Genomic DNA, 20,516 nt, shown 5'->3' with positions numbered 1-20,516 from the left:
ATTTTGTCCCTATTAAATCTCTAAAATCTTATATAATGACCTACTTAATATAATAGGTTTAACTATTGTGTTTCGTCCCTGAAAGATTCCTGGAAATTGCCACATCAGCTGTAGATGTTAAACAGGAAATGTACCTCCTTGGTCCTGCTAAGTCCCATCCACATTTTGAGTCGTCTGAGAAACAGCTCGACCATCTCGTAGTCTTGGAGATCCACAGCTGGACGGTACAGCTCTGCTCGTGCGCGACGGTAGTTCCTCAGTAACACAGAAGTAACCAACCATAGCAACACCAGCCGTAGAACGGCGAAGCTGGCGTGGAACACCAGCAAGGACAGGGTGCTAGAAGGGCCAGTGGTCATCCAGCTAGGATGCCATGACCGCAGACCACGTCCGGCAGCAGCACCCAGCAAAGACAGGCAGGCAGAGCTCACGCTGCCATAGCTGTCCAATACAGAGTAGAAGAGCTAGAGGGATGGTGACAGAAGAAGAAAAGGATAAAATGATATGTTATTGCCTATATAAACATATATAAATGGCATAAAGAATGGTACATATATCCCCCCCACACCTCTGTGCTGTAGTAATGAAACATTTGCTCAAAAAGACACTACTAAAGAGTCTCCAGACATGCTAGCAGCTCTGTGAGGTTCTTTCAGCATGCTAACATGCTCACAATGACATTTTGATGTTTACTATCTTAGCGTGTTAATGTGCTAATATCTGATAATTAGCAATAAACAAAAAGTACAGCTGAGGTTAATGGGAAAGTAATTAGTTTTGCAGGTATTTTTCATTACAGTACATTTAGCGGCTTTGGACAAAGTGACATTTTGACCTGATGATGGCGCTACATTGTAAAGCTCAGTATTTGTTTTTGGGGAATACTGAATTTTGGAAAGTTGTATTTGGAAATAGGTACAGATGTGGACTAATGGATTAAGGCTACTTTTGAAACCAGGTTTTACACTTTCATGCTTAAAATACCCATCAGTAATGACCAAAAGTAATTAAGGCACTCCAAAAAATATTATACTCACTGGAGAAGACTAAGAGCTCACCAGTGACACAATAGTAGTTTTTAGGATCTTTGTTGAAGAACGTAATTCATTATTATGTATCATTATTCATCATGTACCATTATTATTCATTAAATTATTATGTGTTTCAATGCCTTTTCTGTTTTTCCTCCACTTGTTAGTTCATGTTACATAAGCATACTTTCATTTTTGCAAGGATGTCAGACAGATTATATCTCTGGAACATAATGGTTAAATAAAGGTTATATCGAAATAAAGGATAAGATAACATTGTGTTACTTTATACACAGCTAAGAATCATACATTGTAAACTCTAAATGACTCGGGCAAGTATTAAATAAATGTTGTCGCTTCTTTACCTTTCAGTAAAGCTTCTAATTCAATTCAATTTAATTAATATAGCACAAATTCACAACAGAATCTCAGTGCACTTTTAATGTGGTGTAGGTCTATACTACTCTTTGCCATGAAGATGAAGCTGTGTTATGCATGTGTCAGTCATATGTCAGTGAAAAAATTAAGCTTAATTAGAGTTTACTGGCATTACCTACTGGCATTGAAAAGAAAGTGGAAGGAGGCCATTGCAATGAAACATTTCTGAACAGACTAAACAAACCCATGCATGAAAGGTGAACAAACATGTGGGTGGACAAGGTTATGTACTTGTATTTAATAAAGTGTATTATGTACTGGTTTACATTATGTTTTGCCTGTGTGTGTGGGGGATAGGTTCAGCAAGAGAGCAACAGACGTGAGAAAAAGTCTGACCAGGTGTCCTGTGTGTGAGTAAGCCAGCATCAACAGCAGTAATGCCAGAGCAACGCCCAGCAGCTCCCAGACTGAGCGCCGCAGAGCTCTGCCGAACACGGCCCACTCTCTGAGAAACCGCAACTGGTGGGATGCCTGGGTGATCAGAGAGAGAGCGAGGAAAAAAAGTGTTAGAACCACATAAAAATATAACAAAAATGATGTTCTCTTAGTGTTAAATGAACACGTTTATAATTCCAATATGTTATGGTTTCGGCCATCCCTTCTAGCTGTTATAACATTGTTGTCTTTAAGTAATATTTATTTGGCAAATGCTTTTGTCAGTCTTTATAAGGATAAGGCTGGCGTTATTCTATATTTTACTTATTGTCATCAAATCCCATGAAAAGACCAAAACGTGCAGCGTGTTCTGCAATCTCTTAACTCGAATTCCCTACCCTCTCTGTGGCGCTCAGTTCCAAGCCCATTTATTCCTCTTGAAGATGTAAATCTTTAAAAACGGCAATTACAAGGGTTGGTGGGTTGGGGTGGTGTTGTCTCTCAGCTCCACAGGAGCTGCTGCTGAGTTTGTTAACCCTGAGAAGAGGGAAATACTGCAGTTTCTGTTCAAAAAAGACCAACTTTAACTCCTGTGTCAGCCCACTGTAGTGAGGGGGAAGAATCTGCTCATTTGGAATTGTCATATTATTATTTTATATTATACCCTGCCAAAAACATAAAGCAACTGGTCATGACTGGGATTTGAACTGGGAACCTACTGCATGAAAAACAACTATTCTGCCACTGCACCACTCAAACACACACATAGGGTTAATCCAGAGTTTAATAACCTTCACTTGTTTTGCTGTCAACACATTACATTGGAATTTACAGATTTAACTTTTACTTGATCAGCTCCCAGTCAGTGCTGGCAGATTCTCCTCCTCACTACAGTGATCAGACACAGGAGTTAAAGTTACTCTTTCTAGAAGAGAAAATGCAGCATTTCCCTCTTGTCAGGGTTAATAAACTCAGCAGCAGCTCCTGTGGAGCTGAGGGGCTGACCGACAGCATGACCTGTTAATATCGTTAGGTCTCCATACAAGGGTACAGCTTAGGTAACATTCATCTGAAAATATAGACCCCGAACAACATTATTATTTGGTTATCACACAGGGATAAGAATCATATTTAGATAACATTGTTTCACCTACTTATCAAATGGACAAAAACTTTCCTCTTCCATGTACATTTACTCATTTGGTAGTCACTTTTATCCCCCCCAAAATTAAAAGAATGTTATCATATGCCCATAATCCCTAGACCTGCTGCAATGACAGATGCACTAAGAGGGAATCGATCCCAGGTCTCCCATACTAAAGACAAGAGCATTAACTACTGTACTGTACCATCTTCCCACCCCTTGGATATATATTTATACTGTAACTCACACATACATACTTACAAATAACAGTATTTATGTATGTGCAAGCGAAATATTAAATTTTGGCCTAGGCGGCTTCTCATAGTTCACCTCTGTTTTATCAGCCAAATAAATCTGGTTATTAAAAAAGTAAAAACATTTACTTTAATTTAAATGGTTTTGAGTGTTACCTTTGCACATTTAATCAGGAATGATGCAGATGATTATTTTTTAAATGTGTTTTACTGCACTAAAATATCATTCAGTATAACAGGGGTGTTTATCAAAATAATTAATTTATTGCAAACTTTTATTAATCAAAACTACTAAGATATACAAAGTTAGACTGGCAGACTGCGTTTTGGTGAGTAACAACGAATGTTAACAAATTTTGTTTGTTTTTAGGAAAACTCCACACAGCACTTTTAACTTGATAAAAGGGCTGATGGCCAAAACTACAAAAATAATACCAAGATTTATTTCCTAATATGCTTACATTTCCTTGGCCTTTCTCTCTTACCTTGAGCACCAGTATGAACAACAGCAGGGCAGACATGACTGTATATATCTGACTCTGTCTGGCCAGGGGGTAGAAGTCTGTGAAGGTGTCCTGCGGGTGCTTCAGGTATGACGCCCACTGCTGCGTGGCCATGGTGCAGCGGCTCAGGTGCATCCCACACACGGACGCTGCCAGACCCAGTTTGCAGATACCCAGGAACCTCCAGGCTGACAGCAAGTATGTGTAGCCTTCTCTGAGGAAGCCCATGATCCCCCGCACCAGGAAATACAACACCAGGGCAAGGAGGACCACCTAGAAAACAGGGAAACCACAACATTAAGTCAAGGTGTGTCACCAAAATAACAAAAAACAGTCAAGGACAGGAGAAAGGATTCACGTGTAGCTTGGTGGTATTTGTTATTATTGGGTGGCCAGTGGTTACCATTAGAAGGAGCTGCAGGTCCAGTCCTGTGAGTGGCCACAGAGTGGTGACAAGGAGGTCAAGGCTGGACTGGGCATGCTCCGAAACTGGAAACTCAAACAGGAAGGAGAAGACAGCCAGGAGGTTTGTGTTGATGTTGTACAGCGAGAACTCCACAAACACAGCGCGGGTCCTACAAACACACACACACAAACGAAAACACACTTAATGGACTACAATAAGATAAGGAGTAACTTCTCTCTCTGTTTTTGGACCAACTTTAATATTTTCTGTAAGTTGGGTGTTTCCATCACATTAAGTTTTATTTAATATGAGAGATAAAAAGCACTAACTCCGCCACCCACGTTTTATTGACCTTAAGTTGTTCCCCCCTCAATATTTTCAACCTAATACCAAGTGTGGTATTAACTGGATTAAAGTTTTGTTTATGCCATCAGTTATTATTCTCAGAACAATTGTCGAAAGCCAGCCCACATTCCTAACCCATCTTTACTGGATTATTTTCTATGTTTTAATTTAATGTTTGATGTTTACATGTGCGAGTGTTTCACTGACTGCAGTTTGTAAGACACATAGCACTTCAGGGACAATCAAACTCCCCTCCAGATTTATAAAGCCACGAGAAGGCAAGGCTCTGTTTTCTTCCGTTATATTTATCCCATTATATCTTTTGTATTCATCATTGTGAAACTGTCTGCACATCGAGTCTGATTTCTACTCCCTTACATCTGGCCCCTCGACTTTGGAACAACCTTGCCAGTGAGAACAGTGAGCAAACTCTACTTTAAAGCAGAAAAAAAAATTACTTACATAAATCAGTTTTTATAGATTTTATTGCCTTGACCTGTGTATTTAATATCTGGCAATGTACTAGGATGTTGGAGTGAAACCTAAAATGTTTTTCTAGTATTTCCAGTCCTGTCTTCGCTACCTGTAGTCGAGCCAATGCAGCTGCTGCAGCTGCTGTAAGGAAGAAGAGGCCTCCTCCAGGCTTCTGTTCAGCTGGTGGACAACATCTCCCATCTGAACTGACCTCCACACCCTGGAAAGAAGAATGGGAGGAGACACAGAGAAGGAAAAAAACAACACTTAAAGAAGACCAGATGTTTATTAGATACAGAATCCGGCCTGCAAGTTAACTTAACGCAAGCCTTGTTTACGGAGGGTTTTCAGTCATTTCCTTACCAGTTTTTATCGCTGGCTCCGAAAGCAGCAAAATTCTCTTTGTCTTCAGTTAGAGATGTATCCCAGCTCTTTCCCCAAACACTGTCTCCTACCCTGGAATCACCTGCAACTGGGAAGAGACAGTAAATTTTCAACAAGATCAGAAATGGTACAGTAATAATAATGTCTGCCGGAGTACCTGTGATGCTAAACATTGAAAATGTTATGGAGTTGACTCAATATAATTTAAAGAAAGAAAGAGAGAATTTCTTAAAATATATATTTTTCATGTGTACAGACTCAGTAAGTTTGTAAGGTCAGAACCTCAGTTTATTTAAATAGGTCAGACAGGGACCGCATTTCAATCTCACCCCGAGTGTCACGGATTTGACGGAGCCTCAGTGTGCCGAGTAACACACTTCCTGTGTCTCTCAAGAGGGCGGAGTCATCCAGTAGCCGTGGCAAAAGAGACTTGTTCAGCCACATGAGAACGTCATCTCGGCTAAAAGAAAAAGAAGTAGAGGATTTGAAAATATATACATTGTGTGTTTGTCACATGCCACATTAGTTCAGGATCAACACTTTCTGAAAGACACGCAGGATGACTGTGCAGTTGACTAAGAAATACTCTCGACCTCCTTTGCTTTAAATAAACAACATTTATAGACATGGTTTGCTTGAGCCAAGTTTTTCCACTCTCATTCTCTTTTGGTTTGAATACAATAACACATCCAGGTCAAGTCTCAAGAGCACAGACGAGTGAAAACTGACCCTCGTCATTTGAGTAGCTCAGGAATCCCTTTTTTTTTATGACTTCACACACTGTGTCTCAGCAAAACTTACATGCAGATAAGTAGGAGGTCACCCTTGAAAATGAGATGTTATTCTCAGCGAAGTAGCCAATAAAAAATAATAATAAAAATATCACATTTTTTGATTGGACTACCACAATATCTTCAGATACGCTCAAGTTGTACCTGTTGTGTATGTGTGCGTGTGTACCTGCTGATGTTGTGGTACTCAGGAGTGTGTAGTGCTCGCTGCAGCTGAGTACGCAGTCTCAGGCTGTGTGTGTCTTTGGCTGAGTCAGAGTAGTTGAGAAGCAAAACCACCAACAGGAAAAACATGTAAACCAGGAAATTCTGAAAATGAGAACCAACAATTTCTGTTAACAAACAAGACACACGCGCACACACACACACAAATACACACACACACACAGTAAAGGTATAAAGACATTTTCTAGCATCAGCTCTCTAACCGTCTATCTTTTTCTGACTCACCTTCAGCATGGTGTGCAGCATGTGGACCTTGCGGGCCTGGTGTTGAGCCTGAGACAGAGCAAAGCCTTGTGGTGGTCTCACCCGGGGGACCCGTTGGACCACTCTCTCCACACGGGGAAACTCTACCAGCACATCCTGGTCCTCTGGACGCAGGCGAAGCACACACACTGCATAGTAAACTGCCTCACAAAACACCTATGGGACAGAGGGCAAGGGAGCAACGCAGCTGTTCAACTCCAGAAGTTGATGAATTTGCTCAATCCAAAATTGATTGTGCTATTCACAATGATCAGCTGAAATGAAAATAGGAAAACCTTTAACATGACCACAGCCAAACAGGAATTTAGCCCAAGGAACATTTGGATCTGTGCAGGATATGTACAGAATTCCAGCTTGAAGACATTTTTAATTCATCAAGTGTTTCAAGGGTACAAAAATGGCAGGATGAATATTTAAACCTGTGTCAATTGATTTTTTTTTTGGCCACAAGGGGTCAGCGAAACAAGCGGTAAGTACACCATAATATGATGAACTTAAGTGTCAGTGTTGCAAATTTACGCATCTAGCAGATACATCAGCATTTATTTGGAAATGTGTTTTTGGTCAAGTCCAATATTAACTCTACTTTTAGCTCTGTTTTGGGTTTCCATCAACAAATGAGTCTCTTTAGCCGCAAAACGCTCCACTATGTTCACCAGCTAGTTGCTAACTTTGTCTGTCTGCTAACTGGAGTACAATTGAGGACAGCTTGTTTCCTGAAAACAGCTGCCTATTGCGGCCAAAAAAATGCATTAATGAGAGAGGTGAGAGCCAAAACATTGAAGTTGCAGGCGTCAAAAATAAAACAATGAGCTGAAAGTCTGGTGATAATTCTCTGGGGGTTCACTACAAGCAATATCTTTAAAATGACACATAGTCATTTGATTCATTGTTAATATAAAATATTGTTTAGTGCAGCTTTAAAAAAAGAAAAGAAAAGAAGGTGAATTCAGAAAAGAATATGTGGTAAGATATTGTAGCATCTTTGAGAATAAATGTGTGCGTACCTTAATCGGCTCCAACATCAGGAAGGAGCACAGGAAACTGGCAAAACAGGATATGAGCCACATCATGGCCACATTTTGACTGAACCCAAGGCCCGCCCAAATCGAAACACTACTAGCCAGAGCGATTCCTGCCCAGCTGCCCCATAGGGCGGCACGTCCACACCAGGGAGGAAACCGTCTGGGACGACACACGTCTGTCACAACTGGAGAGGGGAGGTGACAAGTTGGGAAGTGGGGTAATTAAGAACAAGATAAAACAAAGCAGTTTGATCAGGCAAGAAAGTTACCTCCTGAGAGTAAATACCTTTTTAATTCACAGTATTTACTACTTAAATGCAAAGAATTTGCATTTTAAAAACTTTGGACCCAGGGCACAAATGCGACTTATCTTTTTTTTTTTTTAAGATAATAAAAGCAGGTGCACGATGCATACATTCTGGTTTCACATCAAAATATAACTATAATGGCCTAGATACACAACCTCCAGCACTGGGCTCATTACTGAATAAAAGCAACTCAGCCTTACTCATTACTCACATTTCTTTTTCAAATGTAGTCATCAAACTTTGCTCTTTACCTAATGAGAGTTACAAGTCTCATCCTAAAATAAAAGGAGGTGATTTATGTCCTGCATGCAGAGCAGCAGCAGTACAGTTTGCAGATCATTTATCTATGAGGAAAATCACATTCAGGATGCCTTTAAGTCCTGTTGTTGTGATGGTATTTTAGATTTCATGTAATGATTTTTTTGCACCTGCATTCAATTTATAAATCGACAACTGGGACCTTCTTGTCATTTTGTTTGTTAAAATAATCTGGAACCAAAGTAGCAGTAACACTAACACAAGGAGAAACTAGACTTATGTGCTATTTTCTGTTAAGCTATCAATCACCTGCATACTATAGAAAAAAATTAAAGTAAAAATACACAGATTTTACTTCTAGAGGTAAACGAATAAAATTTATTTATTAAAATGTTCAATTTAAGAGGGCACCAAACGTGATTTTACAAAATATTAAAGGTCAGTACGAAACAATATGTATAATTATTTGCATTTGCTCTGAACATTTGACAGGATGTTACACCGCTGTCATTTTCATTTATATGGGGTGTAAACAACAAATCCAAAACTTGCATTAATTTAGTTTCAATCACTTTCCATACATCTTTATTACGGGCACTTGTGTGCAATGTGGTACTAAATGACCCTTACAATATGTTTTCACTGAACTAGCTTGTCTGCTAGCAACATATTTTTTTCCTGCTGCAATTTGGTTTTATTTTTCCTTTACATTTCAGCTAATTTTCTATTGATTAATCCCTATTTATAATATAAATATATTAGAATGTTGTCATTACTTCTTCGTTTATTGCTACTGGAGGCATTACGGATTTCACACAAATAAAATCCCTATATGGTTCTGCAAAATAAAATATCAATGAGTAAAATTTGTGTCTGCTTGGCTATTCCTGCTCTGAGCATACACATATTTAGTCAGGTGAATGAACTTTGAATGAATTTGGACTGACAATTCAAACTTACACACACACACACACACACACACACACACACACACACACACACACACCTGTATTTGAGGTGAAAGCAGTTTTCGGTGGGTCTCTTCTCACAGATTCTAGAGGAAGAGGATCATTCAGCTTCTGGAGGAGAATCACCTCTGTCTTATCTCCAAAAATGCTCGACCTGAGACACATGCAGGCAATGGAAATAAAATGACCCAGGCAAATCCACATATGTTTCAGGTAAAGCTAGTGAATATTAACATTTCATAAAAGAAAAAAAAATTTAAACTTACAGGTCAGCCATCTCACTTTCATCTGCCTGAGGAAAGAAGTTCTGTCCATCTGTCAGGATGTGTTTGATCAGATCCTCGTCTGTTAATGAAAGGTATGGACTTCAATACTCTCACTGAGACAGTGTAAAAATATAACCAACCGCTCAATGCACTCAATAAATCGAGCAATTGATGATTTAAAAGCTTTCCTGATTTGGTTACCTGAGGAGGTGAAATATTTGTTGCGTTGGTCAATTGCCTCCTCGTCGTCAGGGTTAAAGGTCATGTCGACGCCCAGGTGGCGGCTCCCCTGACCCCTCTTCAGCCTTGGCAGCCCTGCCCCATGCCCTGCCCCTCCCACCACAGACACATCACTCAACAGCTCCGGCCAATCCCTGTCCTCCATTTCCTCCTCCGCCATGCCCCAACTCTCCACGCTGAAATACAAAGCAAGAGATGTTGATGCAGTAAGACTTCATCAAATTGTTCAGTTACTTTAATAGTCTTCAGAGTTTCTGCTCCGTCTCTCTTAAAGCTAACAAAACAATCACGTTTCTCAGTGAACAATTACGATGTTGTAATAACATTAGACTCAGTGCTGAGATAATTATGTCTTTTAGATTTATAGCTGTTTTGTGGCAAGAGAGAATACTTTTGATCTTTTCAGTCTGTTTCAGGCCACAATCATCTAAATTACAAGCTATTTTCCCCTTTTCCTTTTAGTTTTGATGCTCTTTATTCTTCTATTCTCTCTTATCCTCATTCGTTTGACAGCTGGCAATTACAGTTCCCCTTCGAGGGAACTCGAACTGTGTCGGTGACGACACTATGGGAACGCCCCTGGGCGTGGCAGGGCTGAACTATGAATGAAACTACTACAATCCTATTGGTGTTACTAGAACGGTAGTGTGTGACGGCGTAACTGGAGGGGGTATATAAGCACGCCGGCACATAGGACACATTAGCTTCTTTCTATTCAGCAGGCACTCTGGCTATGTTTGGAAACTCCATTTTCCTACCTGACATCGAGACGAAGCAGCAGATCATGTCAAAGCGATTCCGACAGTGTGTCTTCGCTTGTGAGCGTTTCATCACAGAAGGTGATACACATGGGATGTGCGTCTCATGCCTGGGGATGTCGCATGCTCAGGCGGCTCTCGAGGGGGCTGCCTGCGACCATTGCGAGGCCCTGCCCCTGAGGGTGCTGAGGTCTTGAACGGCTCTTTTCCTAGAGGATGGTCGGATGCGCTCCCCTCGTGTTACAGGCCCCGCGGTCGCTGAGGCGTAACGGCGGCTCCGATCCTGGGGATCACAATGCGAGATCGCAGAGGGTGCCGGAACGGCTGAGGCCTTTTTCCGGTCCTCGTCCGCGGAATCCTCCTCCCCTCGTCCCCGATCGGGAGCCCGTTTCTCCCACTCGAGGGGCGAGTCCGGAAAGGCTGACACGATCTGGCTCTGAGGAGCTAGATGTGCTTAGCATAGAGGAAACGGAACGTCATCAGCCCTTGCCAGGATACGAGGAGTTGTTGGAAGTGGTGACGCGGGCCGTGGCCAAGCTGCACATTGATTGGCCACAGGCGGTGCAGCAGCCATCGGCAGGCAGCAAACTAGATGAGCGGTTTCTGCAACACCGAGCGCCACCCCCGCGTCGGCCCCTACCATTTTTTCCGGATCATGTAGATCATGGAATAAACCCTTCTCTGCGCGGCTGTCTACATCCCCCCTGGCTGGACTACGGCAACGTGACGGGAATCAGACAGCACGGCTACGGAGCGATGCCACGAGTGGAAGAGGCACTGGCTAGCTACCTCTCTCCCAACCTCGCCTCATCCCTCCGGACGCCAGCGCTCCCCACCAAGCCGTGTCGGATGACGTCCGATTTGGTGGGCAAGGCCTACATGGCAGCGGGTTGAGCTGGTGCCAGCCTACATACGATGGCTGTCTTGCAGGCATACCAGGCCGATCTCCTTCGGGACTGTGACGTAGGGGGAGGTCCCTCTGAGGAGGATCTGACGGATCTCCGTAGAGCGACGGACTTGGCTCTCTGTGTGACCAAGGAAACGGCCCGTTCCATCGGCCGATCCATGGCGGCTTTGGTGGCTACGGAGCGCCATCTGTGGCTCAACCTATCAGGCATCCAGGGGAAGGAGAGGGCTTTTCTCCTGGATGCGCCCCTCTCGCCTTCTGACCTGTTTGACGAAGCAGTGGATGCTGTCGTCAACAGGTTCCAGCACGCCAAAACTCAGGGAGAGGCATTTGAGCGATATCTCCCCTGCCGGTCAGACTCCAGGACCGCGACGGCTCAGGAAAGGCGGACGCAGCCTTCATCCAGCACCTACCGCCACAGCCAGAAGCAGAGCGTCGCTTCGCGGGATCCCACAGCCCGGGGGAAGAGGTCCTGAGACCTCGAGTAGGGGGACCCACCCCCAGCCCCGAGGGGCGAAGGTCGCGGAAGCTTGGCGAAGCCTCGCGAACATTTCCCCGTGGGTCCTCCGCACAGTAGTAGATTCGCCCCCCCAGATTCTGCGGGATGGTCGGGAGTACAGTACACGCAGAACAGAGCCGTCAGGTTCTGCACGCTGGGGGCAGGCAGGGTTTCGGTGCGGCCTAAGTGGGTATCTCGTTCCCATAGTGTCGTCACCGACGCAGTTCGAGTTCCCTCGAAGGGGAACGTCTCGGGTTACGTATGTAAACCTTGTTCCCCTCGAAGGGGAACGAGACACTGCGTCGGTCCACCACACCTCACCCCGCCTGGAATGCCTTGCTTCATAGAAAGCGCTAATGTGTCCTATGTGCCGGCGTGCTTATATACCCCCTCCGGTTACGCCGTCACACACTACCGTTCTAGTAACACCAACAGGATTGGAGTAGTTTCATTCATAGTTCAGCCCTGCCACGCCCAGGGGGGTTCCCATAGTGTCGTCACAGACGCAGTGTTTCGTTCCCCTTCTCGGGGAACAAGGGTTACATACATAACCCGAGACGTTCACTTGGCAACAAGTAAAGATATGCATTATCTACAAGGGCTGTCATGGCAACAGCATAGTAACTCACCTTTTGGTTGACGGAGTGGGCAAATCCACATTGGTTTCTTCAGAGTTGGTCTGAGAAACAGAGAGGGATGGATGGATGGATGTACAGACAGATACATTGAGAGAAAGACAGAGAGAGGGAGAGACATACAATAATGATCTCACAAGGGACAAGCATACATTATTTCCTCGCTTGACAAGGCCGTTCTTTTTCTTAAACAATCACAAAGCCAGAAAAACCTTGGGATTTATTTCATGTTAATATTGATTCTGTGATAAAGTAAAAAAACACACTGAGGCACCTGAACTGTTATCGTATAAGGCATGATTCAATTTGATATCACCACCGTTTCCCAAGAGACTGTACCTCGCCATTAAAAAAGAGGAAGGAACTTCCAGCCATTGAGTTGTCCAGGAAGTCATCAATCTCCACTGACTCCTGGTCCACTTGTGGTGGTACCTGCTCAACAGACACACACTAATGTTCACACACACACACACACAAACACAAACACACACACGCACACACACACACACACACATTCAGCTTCATGTTTTGTCTATAGGAGGTACCTTTAAACCTTGCTTGTGTTACAGTTTCGGGCAAGTTTGCATTACCTTGCTGCGGCTCATTCTGAAGAGTGTGAAGACGAGCAGGTAGAGAGGGTAGACGATCAGACAGGTCACAACACCTGCTGTCACAGTCTCTCCATTTAATGAAGCAAGCCTCGACACGGCCCGCGGGCTGCAGCACAGGATGGCATTTAGATGTAGGAACAAATCACCAGTAGTTATAATATGGACACAAAGACAGGAAGACAGAAAAAAAGACCTATACCTGTATCTTTTATCCACCACAATGCTGTACCAAAGTGTGTTGGCCAGCACAAAGAGCTGCAGTAACACAGCGCAGCACGTGGCTCTCTGCAGGCGGGTGAAAGGGCTGCGGGGGGGTCTAACCCACAGCGACAACCACAGATGACTCTCACACAGCGCCCTCTGCAGCTCACAACGCAGGAGGCGGGACCGCTGAAGAAGCGCAGCCTCCTCTGCAGGAAACAGGAAGTAACACAGTGTAGTGAACAAATCATAGACAGTATTTAACTGGACAAAGCCACCCCACTGGTTTGAATGGAGAGCAGTAAAGCCAGTTTTGTACCAGTAAAATACAACTACAGGGCTGCTTCCTGTTGGCACCAGCGTTTACTGCGCATGATCGTGCAGCATAACCGTGGTTTAATGATGTAGAGCAACGACAGAAATACCGTAGTTCTGGTAGTTGCATAGCTGCACTAACATAAAGTTTCATGGCTCAGTGTGTATGTCTGAGTCAAATCGTCTCTGTTAACCAGCCCACCTATGAGGCTCACCTGTCAAACACCAACGCAGCGTCACTGGGGGCCAAATATTTTTTTTAGATTGCCAAGAGTTTATAATCTAAGCAATACGGTTACATCTCTCATGTGCAACGGGATGTCACAGGGTTTTGACGTCATTTTTGGGCCTACATGGAACCCTCCATGCAGGCTTTGGTCGGCTTCACTCTTCGATCTCTGGCTTACCCCCTTGCAACAAACAGGCATCAACCATCAGCAGATGCTCATCATGGAGGATTTGGTCGTAGTTTCTTACCTGAGGCCTCCACCTCAATCTCTACCCGTCCGTCAGTTCTCTCATTGTCGACTGACAGCCACTCCTCAACCAGGAAGTAGTAGCTACTTCCCGTCTGCAAGTCTTTGACCAAGACGTACTGTAGCATCCACGCTGGGGAAAGACCTAAGGGGAGGATCAAGAAATGATCGTTGCAGGAAATTTGTTTCAATATTAGTTTATTAACCTCTTTTCTGATGACAAGTCTCTGTTGTGTGTTCGCATGTTAATCAGTACCCTTGTTGTCGTGCCAAATCCGTATTTTCCAGACACTGCCCAGGCTGGTATCCGTGGCAATATGAAAGATGTCAAGAGTGTTGCGTGTGAAAGCTCCTCTGCTGTCAAGATGCCGATGTCCACTGCGGCTCTCACGTCCATACAAACTGATTCCCACATGAGCCGTGGTGCCTGGAGAAACAGAGAGAGACTTATACTGACTATTTCTACAAATTCTGAACTCTGCAGAGCCTCTTCCTTTTTTATCAACATGAACATGATATGAACACGTTTTGTGGTAACATAGTTTAACACATATGTCCACTTTTTACCATCCTGACAGGTGTCTAACAGTGTGCCCCTCCCTAACTCACCTGCCCCTCGGCTCCAACCAGTCTTGACCTGGATCTCGTACTTGAAGAGTCCGTCTTGGCCGCAGAGTGGAACCACACCAGCCCGGCGGAGATCCAGCTGGTCCAACTTGTGCAAGATGGCTGCTGCCACAACATAGCTAAGTAAGCCCAACACGCACACCAACAGCACAACCAGGCTTGGTGCACCAGAACGCTCCTGAAAGACGAGGAAATGTGGTGAAACAAGTGTGCGTTTATCTGGCGCATGTGCACAAAAGGTCTTCGTTTGTGTGATACTGACCGGCACTTTAAAGCTGATGGCATTGGCAGGTACAAACAGGCCTGCTGCGAAGGCTGTGAGGTGCCTGGTGCGACAAACAGCTCTGCTGGCTTTGGTTTCTGCCAGGGGCACCATACCATCTGTCCGCCACTGCTTCTCACTCTCACTGAAGTACTGACACAAAGAGGCAAACACCCCGACCTCCAGATGAATGCCCACAGGGTGAGAGCTGGGGCTGCAGGCCGTGCTCACGTTGATAAAGTAATCCAGAGTGGTGTCGTACGACCTGTTGAACACAGGACAGAGGAATCGAATCCCAGACACAAACTCCCAAACTCCCAAATGAAATACCTTCAGTTGCTACTAAATGTTTATCATTCTGAGCTACTTTTGTGTGCATGTTTAGTACACATTATATTACATGGCAGTGGATGAACAAGGGCTCTTACTCTGGCGACAGGAAGAAGGTATATTTCCTGTGGTCAAGATCTCGCCCCCTGGTCATACGGAGTTGGATATGTTTCTTGTCTGTGCAGTTGAACTCATTGGGTCTGTCATGTAAATGAAGGTAGGCTGTGATGTATGGCTCCTCCATGTCCTTTTGTCTTTTGTCCTTCTCTCTGGTGTCTGGACAAGGAAAGGAAAAAATATAGAGGAGAATGAAGTTGGGCCAAGACATTAACCCAACACCTAAATATAAAAAGGATAGAAGTGTAAGAAAAAATTAAATAAAAATAAATAATTAGGACTCTATTAATCAAATCACTTTTAGGAACCATGGTATGTCACCAATTACCAAACCAATTATATATTTCACTAAAGGCCCGCCCTTTTTTGTGTTCCAACCCAATTTATTTTTGGTCAGAATGCTGAGGCTGGTTTTGTGGTTTTGTGTTGGCAGAAAAGGCCTAAAAGTTCAGTTAATTATAAAAGGTGAAAAGAAGACACCATAGTCTGTTGTATTAGATTAAATGGTGAATTGTCTACAGTTTCTAATTGTTTTCCTTTCTTTGTTGTTTAACAATATATATTTCTGTATTCTGGTCCTGGCTAGGCTGGATCTGGAGTCTTGTAAGCTCATGCAGGCTGGGCATAACTGTATATATGAAATAATAATTAAACTTCATTCATTCTTTCAGTCAATCATTTTGTTCAACCTCTTTGTGCCAGTTATGTCAATGCCTCTACAGAATGTATAGTAGCAAGCTATTCAAAATTCACACTGCCACTCTGTTAGGCTGCAATTACATTCGGAACTGATTTATAATTATTATATATCATTTCTATCATTAAAATTGCATTAGATGTTCCTATTTAAATGAATTATAAAGAAACTGAGGTGTACCAAACCAGCATAGTATGGTTCTTTATCAATCCCAGATTGCCATTTGACAACTACTTGGACTCAACAACCGTATAAACAACAAAAGAGAGAATAATAAAAATGAAAAGACTACAAGAGGTCAACCTCTTTTATAATTAAGTCCAACTCAACACTACTGCTGTTACACACAGATTTCTCAAAAATTTCACAATTTAGTAAGCTTAACCAATGGGCATGTTTATTGTACTGAATTAATTTTTTTGTCTACCCCCCAGTGTGTGCAGTGTGTATAGTAACTCACTTTTGTTGCCAGTGGTTTAGACATTAATGGCTGTGTTTTGTGTTATTTTGAGAGGACAGCAAATTTACAATGTTATACACTCACCACTTTACGTTGTAGCAAAGTGTTTTTTCTTCAGTGTTGTCACTTGAAAAGATATAATCAAATATTTCCAAAAAATTGAGGGGTGTACTCACTTTTGTGAGATACTGTATGTGATGATTGTGAGAGCTCACCCTCCAGGGAGGTGAAGTTGAGCTGCACAAACAGCCCTGCCTGTCTGTTGGTGTTTCCTGCGCTGACCCTGACGATGACGGAGTCGCAGTAGCTGATGTTAACAGCTCCAGCTGTGGGGACCCCTCCGGTACCAGAACCCTCAGGACCTGCTTCCGCTCCACCACTTCCATTGTTAATGGCTACAGTGATGGCTAGACTATCGTCCAGTCCGGAGATGGGAATCTGGGTGCCATTTTCAGTGCGGAACTCCATGGACGCCACTTCGGTAGAGACGGTATAGTTTGCCACATAGTTGAAGGGGAAAGGGTTCGACTCCACCTGGTGAGAAAAATCCCAAGAGGATGTGGAGGAAATTAGCTCTGATGAAGTGAGAGTAAAACAGAAATACAAAACAAGACCACAAGTTCTCTCTGTGAGTGTGTACCCGTCCGTCAGTTCTCTCATTGTTGTGAGGGTAAAACAGAAATACAAAACAAGACCACAAGTTCTCTCTGTGAGTGTGTACCCGTCCGTCAGTTCTCTCATTGTTGTGAGGGTAAAACAGAAATACAAAACAAGACCACAAGTTCTTTCTGTGAGTGTGTACCAATGAGAGACTTTGGCACCAGCAGATTTTAGGCTGCCAAGTTTAACAGCGATCAAACAGTTTCACAGGACAATTTTGAACTCCACTGAGTGGTTTCCATCATGTTATGTGTGTCCTGATGTTACCTGGAACAGAAGCTGCATGATGCTGTTTCCTGCAGCGGCTATGCCAAGACTGTTGTTGAAAGCTCGGGGAATGGAGAACCGCTGGCACTCTGAAAAAAAGAGGAGAATAGAAGCTTAAACGTGGTGAACGTGTTTCTGAACAGTACTAGATTTTTACTTATTATTTTTATTTTTATTATGAAGAAATTGATGAAAGTTACCACCTATAGGAGACAAAAAATTTCATCAGCTCATGAGACACTAAATACACAAGCCCACCTGGACTGCTGTTGTCATGGTAGCAGAGCAGGCTTTGGGGGTCTGCCAGTTTTCCCGTGGCAGCGATCTCGGCTCCCCTCAGCACAAGCGGCTCCTCATTGAGCACACGGGCATGCATGAGGATCAGCATGAGGACTGAGGACAGGCTGTAAGCCTTGGCCGCCACTCGCAGAGGGTGTTGCTCCAGTGAGGAGGGAGGGGGTTCTAACAGCATGCCTCCTTGCTCCTCACCAGAGGAGGAAAAAGAGGGGGTGAAGTGGGGTGAGGGGGAATCCACGTAGGCGGGCTGGAGGTAAGACTGGGATGCTGACTGGCTGACCTGATGGATCAGATCACCTGGAGGGAGGGAGAGGATATGAGATAAGGTTAATAGCAAAGGGAGATGAGAAGAGGGAAAAAAGAAAGGTGGAGAAAACGTTACAGCTGCACAGTTTCCTTCACTGTCATTTGTTTGATGATTCTTATGATACTAAATATAAATCTTACAGTATCGGACAGAAAGCACTGACTGATTTGCATCAAAGATTTACTGAAGATGGTTGAAATGCAGAATAAAAAGGCCTTCATGGGCAACATGACTAAATGATTTGAATCCTGTAAAACAAGTTGAATAAATACATATATTATGAGCAAGAGTAGCAGTTTTACAGTAGATCTATGCTATTTGTAGCCACACTTTGCCACATAGCACTGCCTCCAATCTGATGCATAGCTTCATCACTAGCTAAATAAACCAGTCAGGCCTTCATAATAGATGTTATAGACCAAGCGCAGGATCTGGTTATAAGCAACAGCAGTCAGAAGGCACTGTCCTCCGCTTAGCCATAAACATGCAGGGTCCTTAGCTCTTCCTACAAATTACTTTTATTCAGATTTTGAGACCAACAACACTGTTCTGAAAGATGGGAACACCAAGGCAATTACAGAGACACAGAAAACTTTCTGCCTTACCCATGATGTTCAAGATGTTGTCAGCTATCTCAGTGGGCGTGACAGTGCCCTGCTTGGTGTCACTTTGCAGTATCTCAAGCATGGACTCCAGCTTGTTCAGAGTGCTGTTCTGACACTCTTCACAGATAAACTCTCGACTACCCGCCTGGAAAACACACACACAAACACACAAACTGATCATTTGTTGGCTTTCTTGACTGTTTCATTGTCTTTGCCCTTTTTTCGTTTGTTTTTTTATTTTCATGCCCTCTTTCCTTTCCTCACAACTTCCCCTCGCTCTCATCCTGCTCACCGTGCACTGAGCCAAAGCAGCGGAGGTCTGCTGGATGTCGTTAACGGTGTTGAGGTCTAGAGCAGTCAGAGCTCTGGTGATGTTGCTGCGGACTCTGACCCGGTAACTGCGCTCATGTTGGGACACCCGCACTGACTCCCTGGTCTGCTCATACTGGAAGAAAGTAAATACAGGTATAAGTATACTTCATGTATTATCAATTGATGAGTGATTGGACTGATAAATGTATTAATCAATGTTGGTTTGCAAAGCCTACCTCATTTAGGACTGTAATAAGAGCCAATGATAACTCTCTGACCCTCTGGGAGTCTCCTTGCTCCAACAGCTTTTTGAGTTCGCTGTCTGTCAGCTCAGACAGCCAATGGGGAAGGCTGCTGTATTCAGGGGGCGGATCTGGCAGCACAACCTCAATGGAACTGGAAAACAATATCCCATTACGGGATAGAGTGTTTCTAACTTTGCTATATTTGTCTCGACCTGGATGTGCATGCATTTGCCTGCATGTGAGTGCAAGGACAGTAATATGGTTTAGCCACCTCAGGGACAGGATTAGAGGTGTTAGGATACATTTTTTTTTCTTTTCTCCCCCAAGAATCAGATATATTTGTGAATGCTATTTAGCCATGATGGCAACGTCAGTTTTTTGGTCCACTACTTAGGTCCAGACTAAAATATCTCAACACAATGATACAGCCTCACAGATCATGGATGTAGACTCTTGTGTAATGTCTCTGTGGTTTGATATCAGTGAACTTTGTGCTCTCACTTACTAAAAGCAGAGAAATGCACTTTTTCCAGTGTTGTTGGTTTAATAAATGGTGCTTGTTAACCTAACTACTGTATTTATAATAAGAGCATAGATTAAAAATATGTTTTCTGACATAAATGTACAGTAATATTAGTTGGACCAGCATCCAACTTTCTTTTACAGGAGCTGCTGCTAGATCGTGTAATAATTTAACAATTGATGTAAGAGTTGCTAAATTCACTGTTCAACACACAAAGAGCTAAATGATAATAAGCGTGTGGTGAAAGACAAAAACCTCGAAGAAGGCAGAGATTTATGTCACTGCTCAGAAAATCTGTACAGGCTCAGCACACTATAGTAGCTTGGGAGGTAAACAAAATTAAAGTTGGAGGACTGAACTTATTTAATTGGCCTCGCTGCTGCATAACTGAACTAACCAAACAACAAAATGTACTTTACTTGTTAAATGCAGTGATGGCAGCTCCCTGGTGGTCCTCAACTGTGATGGTAACAGTTACAAGGTGATGGGATGAGCTGAAGCCTGGAGGCAGGAAGGCTGAGTGCTCAGGGCTGCTGCCTTTGTACACACAGAAGTCCTCACAGTAGTCCTCTCTGCAGCGTGTCACCAGTAGGCTGTAGAGCAAAGGAGTCTCTGAGACGCCTAGATCACTGTAGCCTGGAGGCAAGAGAGTGTGGGAGACAAAGTGAACAGACAAGATGACGTGTGATTGGACAGATTTAACAAA

The 20,516-nt window shown here is 43.5% G+C and overlaps 1 protein-coding gene across 3 annotated transcripts in view; it reads right to left on the bottom strand.

Annotated features, from left to right (window-relative positions):
- Positions 1 to 20,516, bottom strand: part of pkd1a (polycystic kidney disease 1a) — a 71,240-nt gene that overhangs the window by 3,782 nt on the left and 46,942 nt on the right. Inside the window, exons 27-55 of one of the 3 annotated variants that reach the window (XM_038714056.1) lie at positions 20,230 to 20,446; positions 19,279 to 19,438; positions 19,023 to 19,175; positions 18,731 to 18,875; positions 17,780 to 18,115; positions 17,522 to 17,610; positions 16,771 to 17,128; positions 15,419 to 15,596; positions 14,991 to 15,255; positions 14,711 to 14,906; positions 14,358 to 14,528; positions 14,103 to 14,246; positions 13,309 to 13,519; positions 13,089 to 13,215; positions 12,838 to 12,948; positions 12,493 to 12,542; positions 9,661 to 9,875; positions 9,460 to 9,538; positions 9,232 to 9,347; positions 7,642 to 7,844; positions 6,596 to 6,790; positions 6,315 to 6,454; positions 5,684 to 5,814; positions 5,334 to 5,436; positions 5,080 to 5,190; positions 4,149 to 4,320; positions 3,728 to 4,018; positions 1,806 to 1,940; positions 135 to 464 (exon numbers count right to left, since the gene is read on the bottom strand). In XM_038714056.1, the coding sequence (XP_038569984.1) occupies positions 135 to 464; positions 1,806 to 1,940; positions 3,728 to 4,018; positions 4,149 to 4,320; positions 5,080 to 5,190; positions 5,334 to 5,436; positions 5,684 to 5,814; positions 6,315 to 6,454; positions 6,596 to 6,790; positions 7,642 to 7,844; positions 9,232 to 9,347; positions 9,460 to 9,538; positions 9,661 to 9,875; positions 12,493 to 12,542; positions 12,838 to 12,948; positions 13,089 to 13,215; positions 13,309 to 13,519; positions 14,103 to 14,246; positions 14,358 to 14,528; positions 14,711 to 14,906; positions 14,991 to 15,255; positions 15,419 to 15,596; positions 16,771 to 17,128; positions 17,522 to 17,610; positions 17,780 to 18,115; positions 18,731 to 18,875; positions 19,023 to 19,175; positions 19,279 to 19,438; positions 20,230 to 20,446 (5,132 nt within the window). Of the gene's footprint in view, positions 1 to 134; positions 465 to 1,805; positions 1,941 to 3,727; positions 4,019 to 4,148; positions 4,321 to 5,079; positions 5,191 to 5,333; positions 5,443 to 5,683; positions 5,815 to 6,314; positions 6,455 to 6,595; positions 6,791 to 7,641; positions 7,845 to 9,231; positions 9,348 to 9,459; positions 9,539 to 9,660; positions 9,876 to 12,492; positions 12,543 to 12,837; positions 12,949 to 13,088; positions 13,216 to 13,308; positions 13,520 to 14,102; positions 14,247 to 14,357; positions 14,529 to 14,710; positions 14,907 to 14,990; positions 15,256 to 15,418; positions 15,597 to 16,770; positions 17,129 to 17,521; positions 17,611 to 17,779; positions 18,116 to 18,730; positions 18,876 to 19,022; positions 19,176 to 19,278; positions 19,439 to 20,229; positions 20,447 to 20,516 lie in introns of all 3 variants that reach the window. The other 2 variants (XM_038714055.1, XM_038714057.1) reach the window with 2 other exon arrangements.

The sequence above is a fragment of the Micropterus salmoides genome, unplaced genomic scaffold (assembly GCF_014851395.1).
Source record: "Micropterus salmoides isolate LMB-PRFRI ecotype aquatic unplaced genomic scaffold, ASM1485139v1 Ms_hic_scaffold_12, whole genome shotgun sequence".
In the NCBI taxonomy this organism is placed as follows: domain Eukaryota; kingdom Metazoa; phylum Chordata; class Actinopteri; order Centrarchiformes; family Centrarchidae; genus Micropterus; species Micropterus salmoides.
The sequence above is the reverse complement of the archived record's forward strand: the minus strand, read 5'-3'. Positions and strand labels throughout refer to the sequence as shown.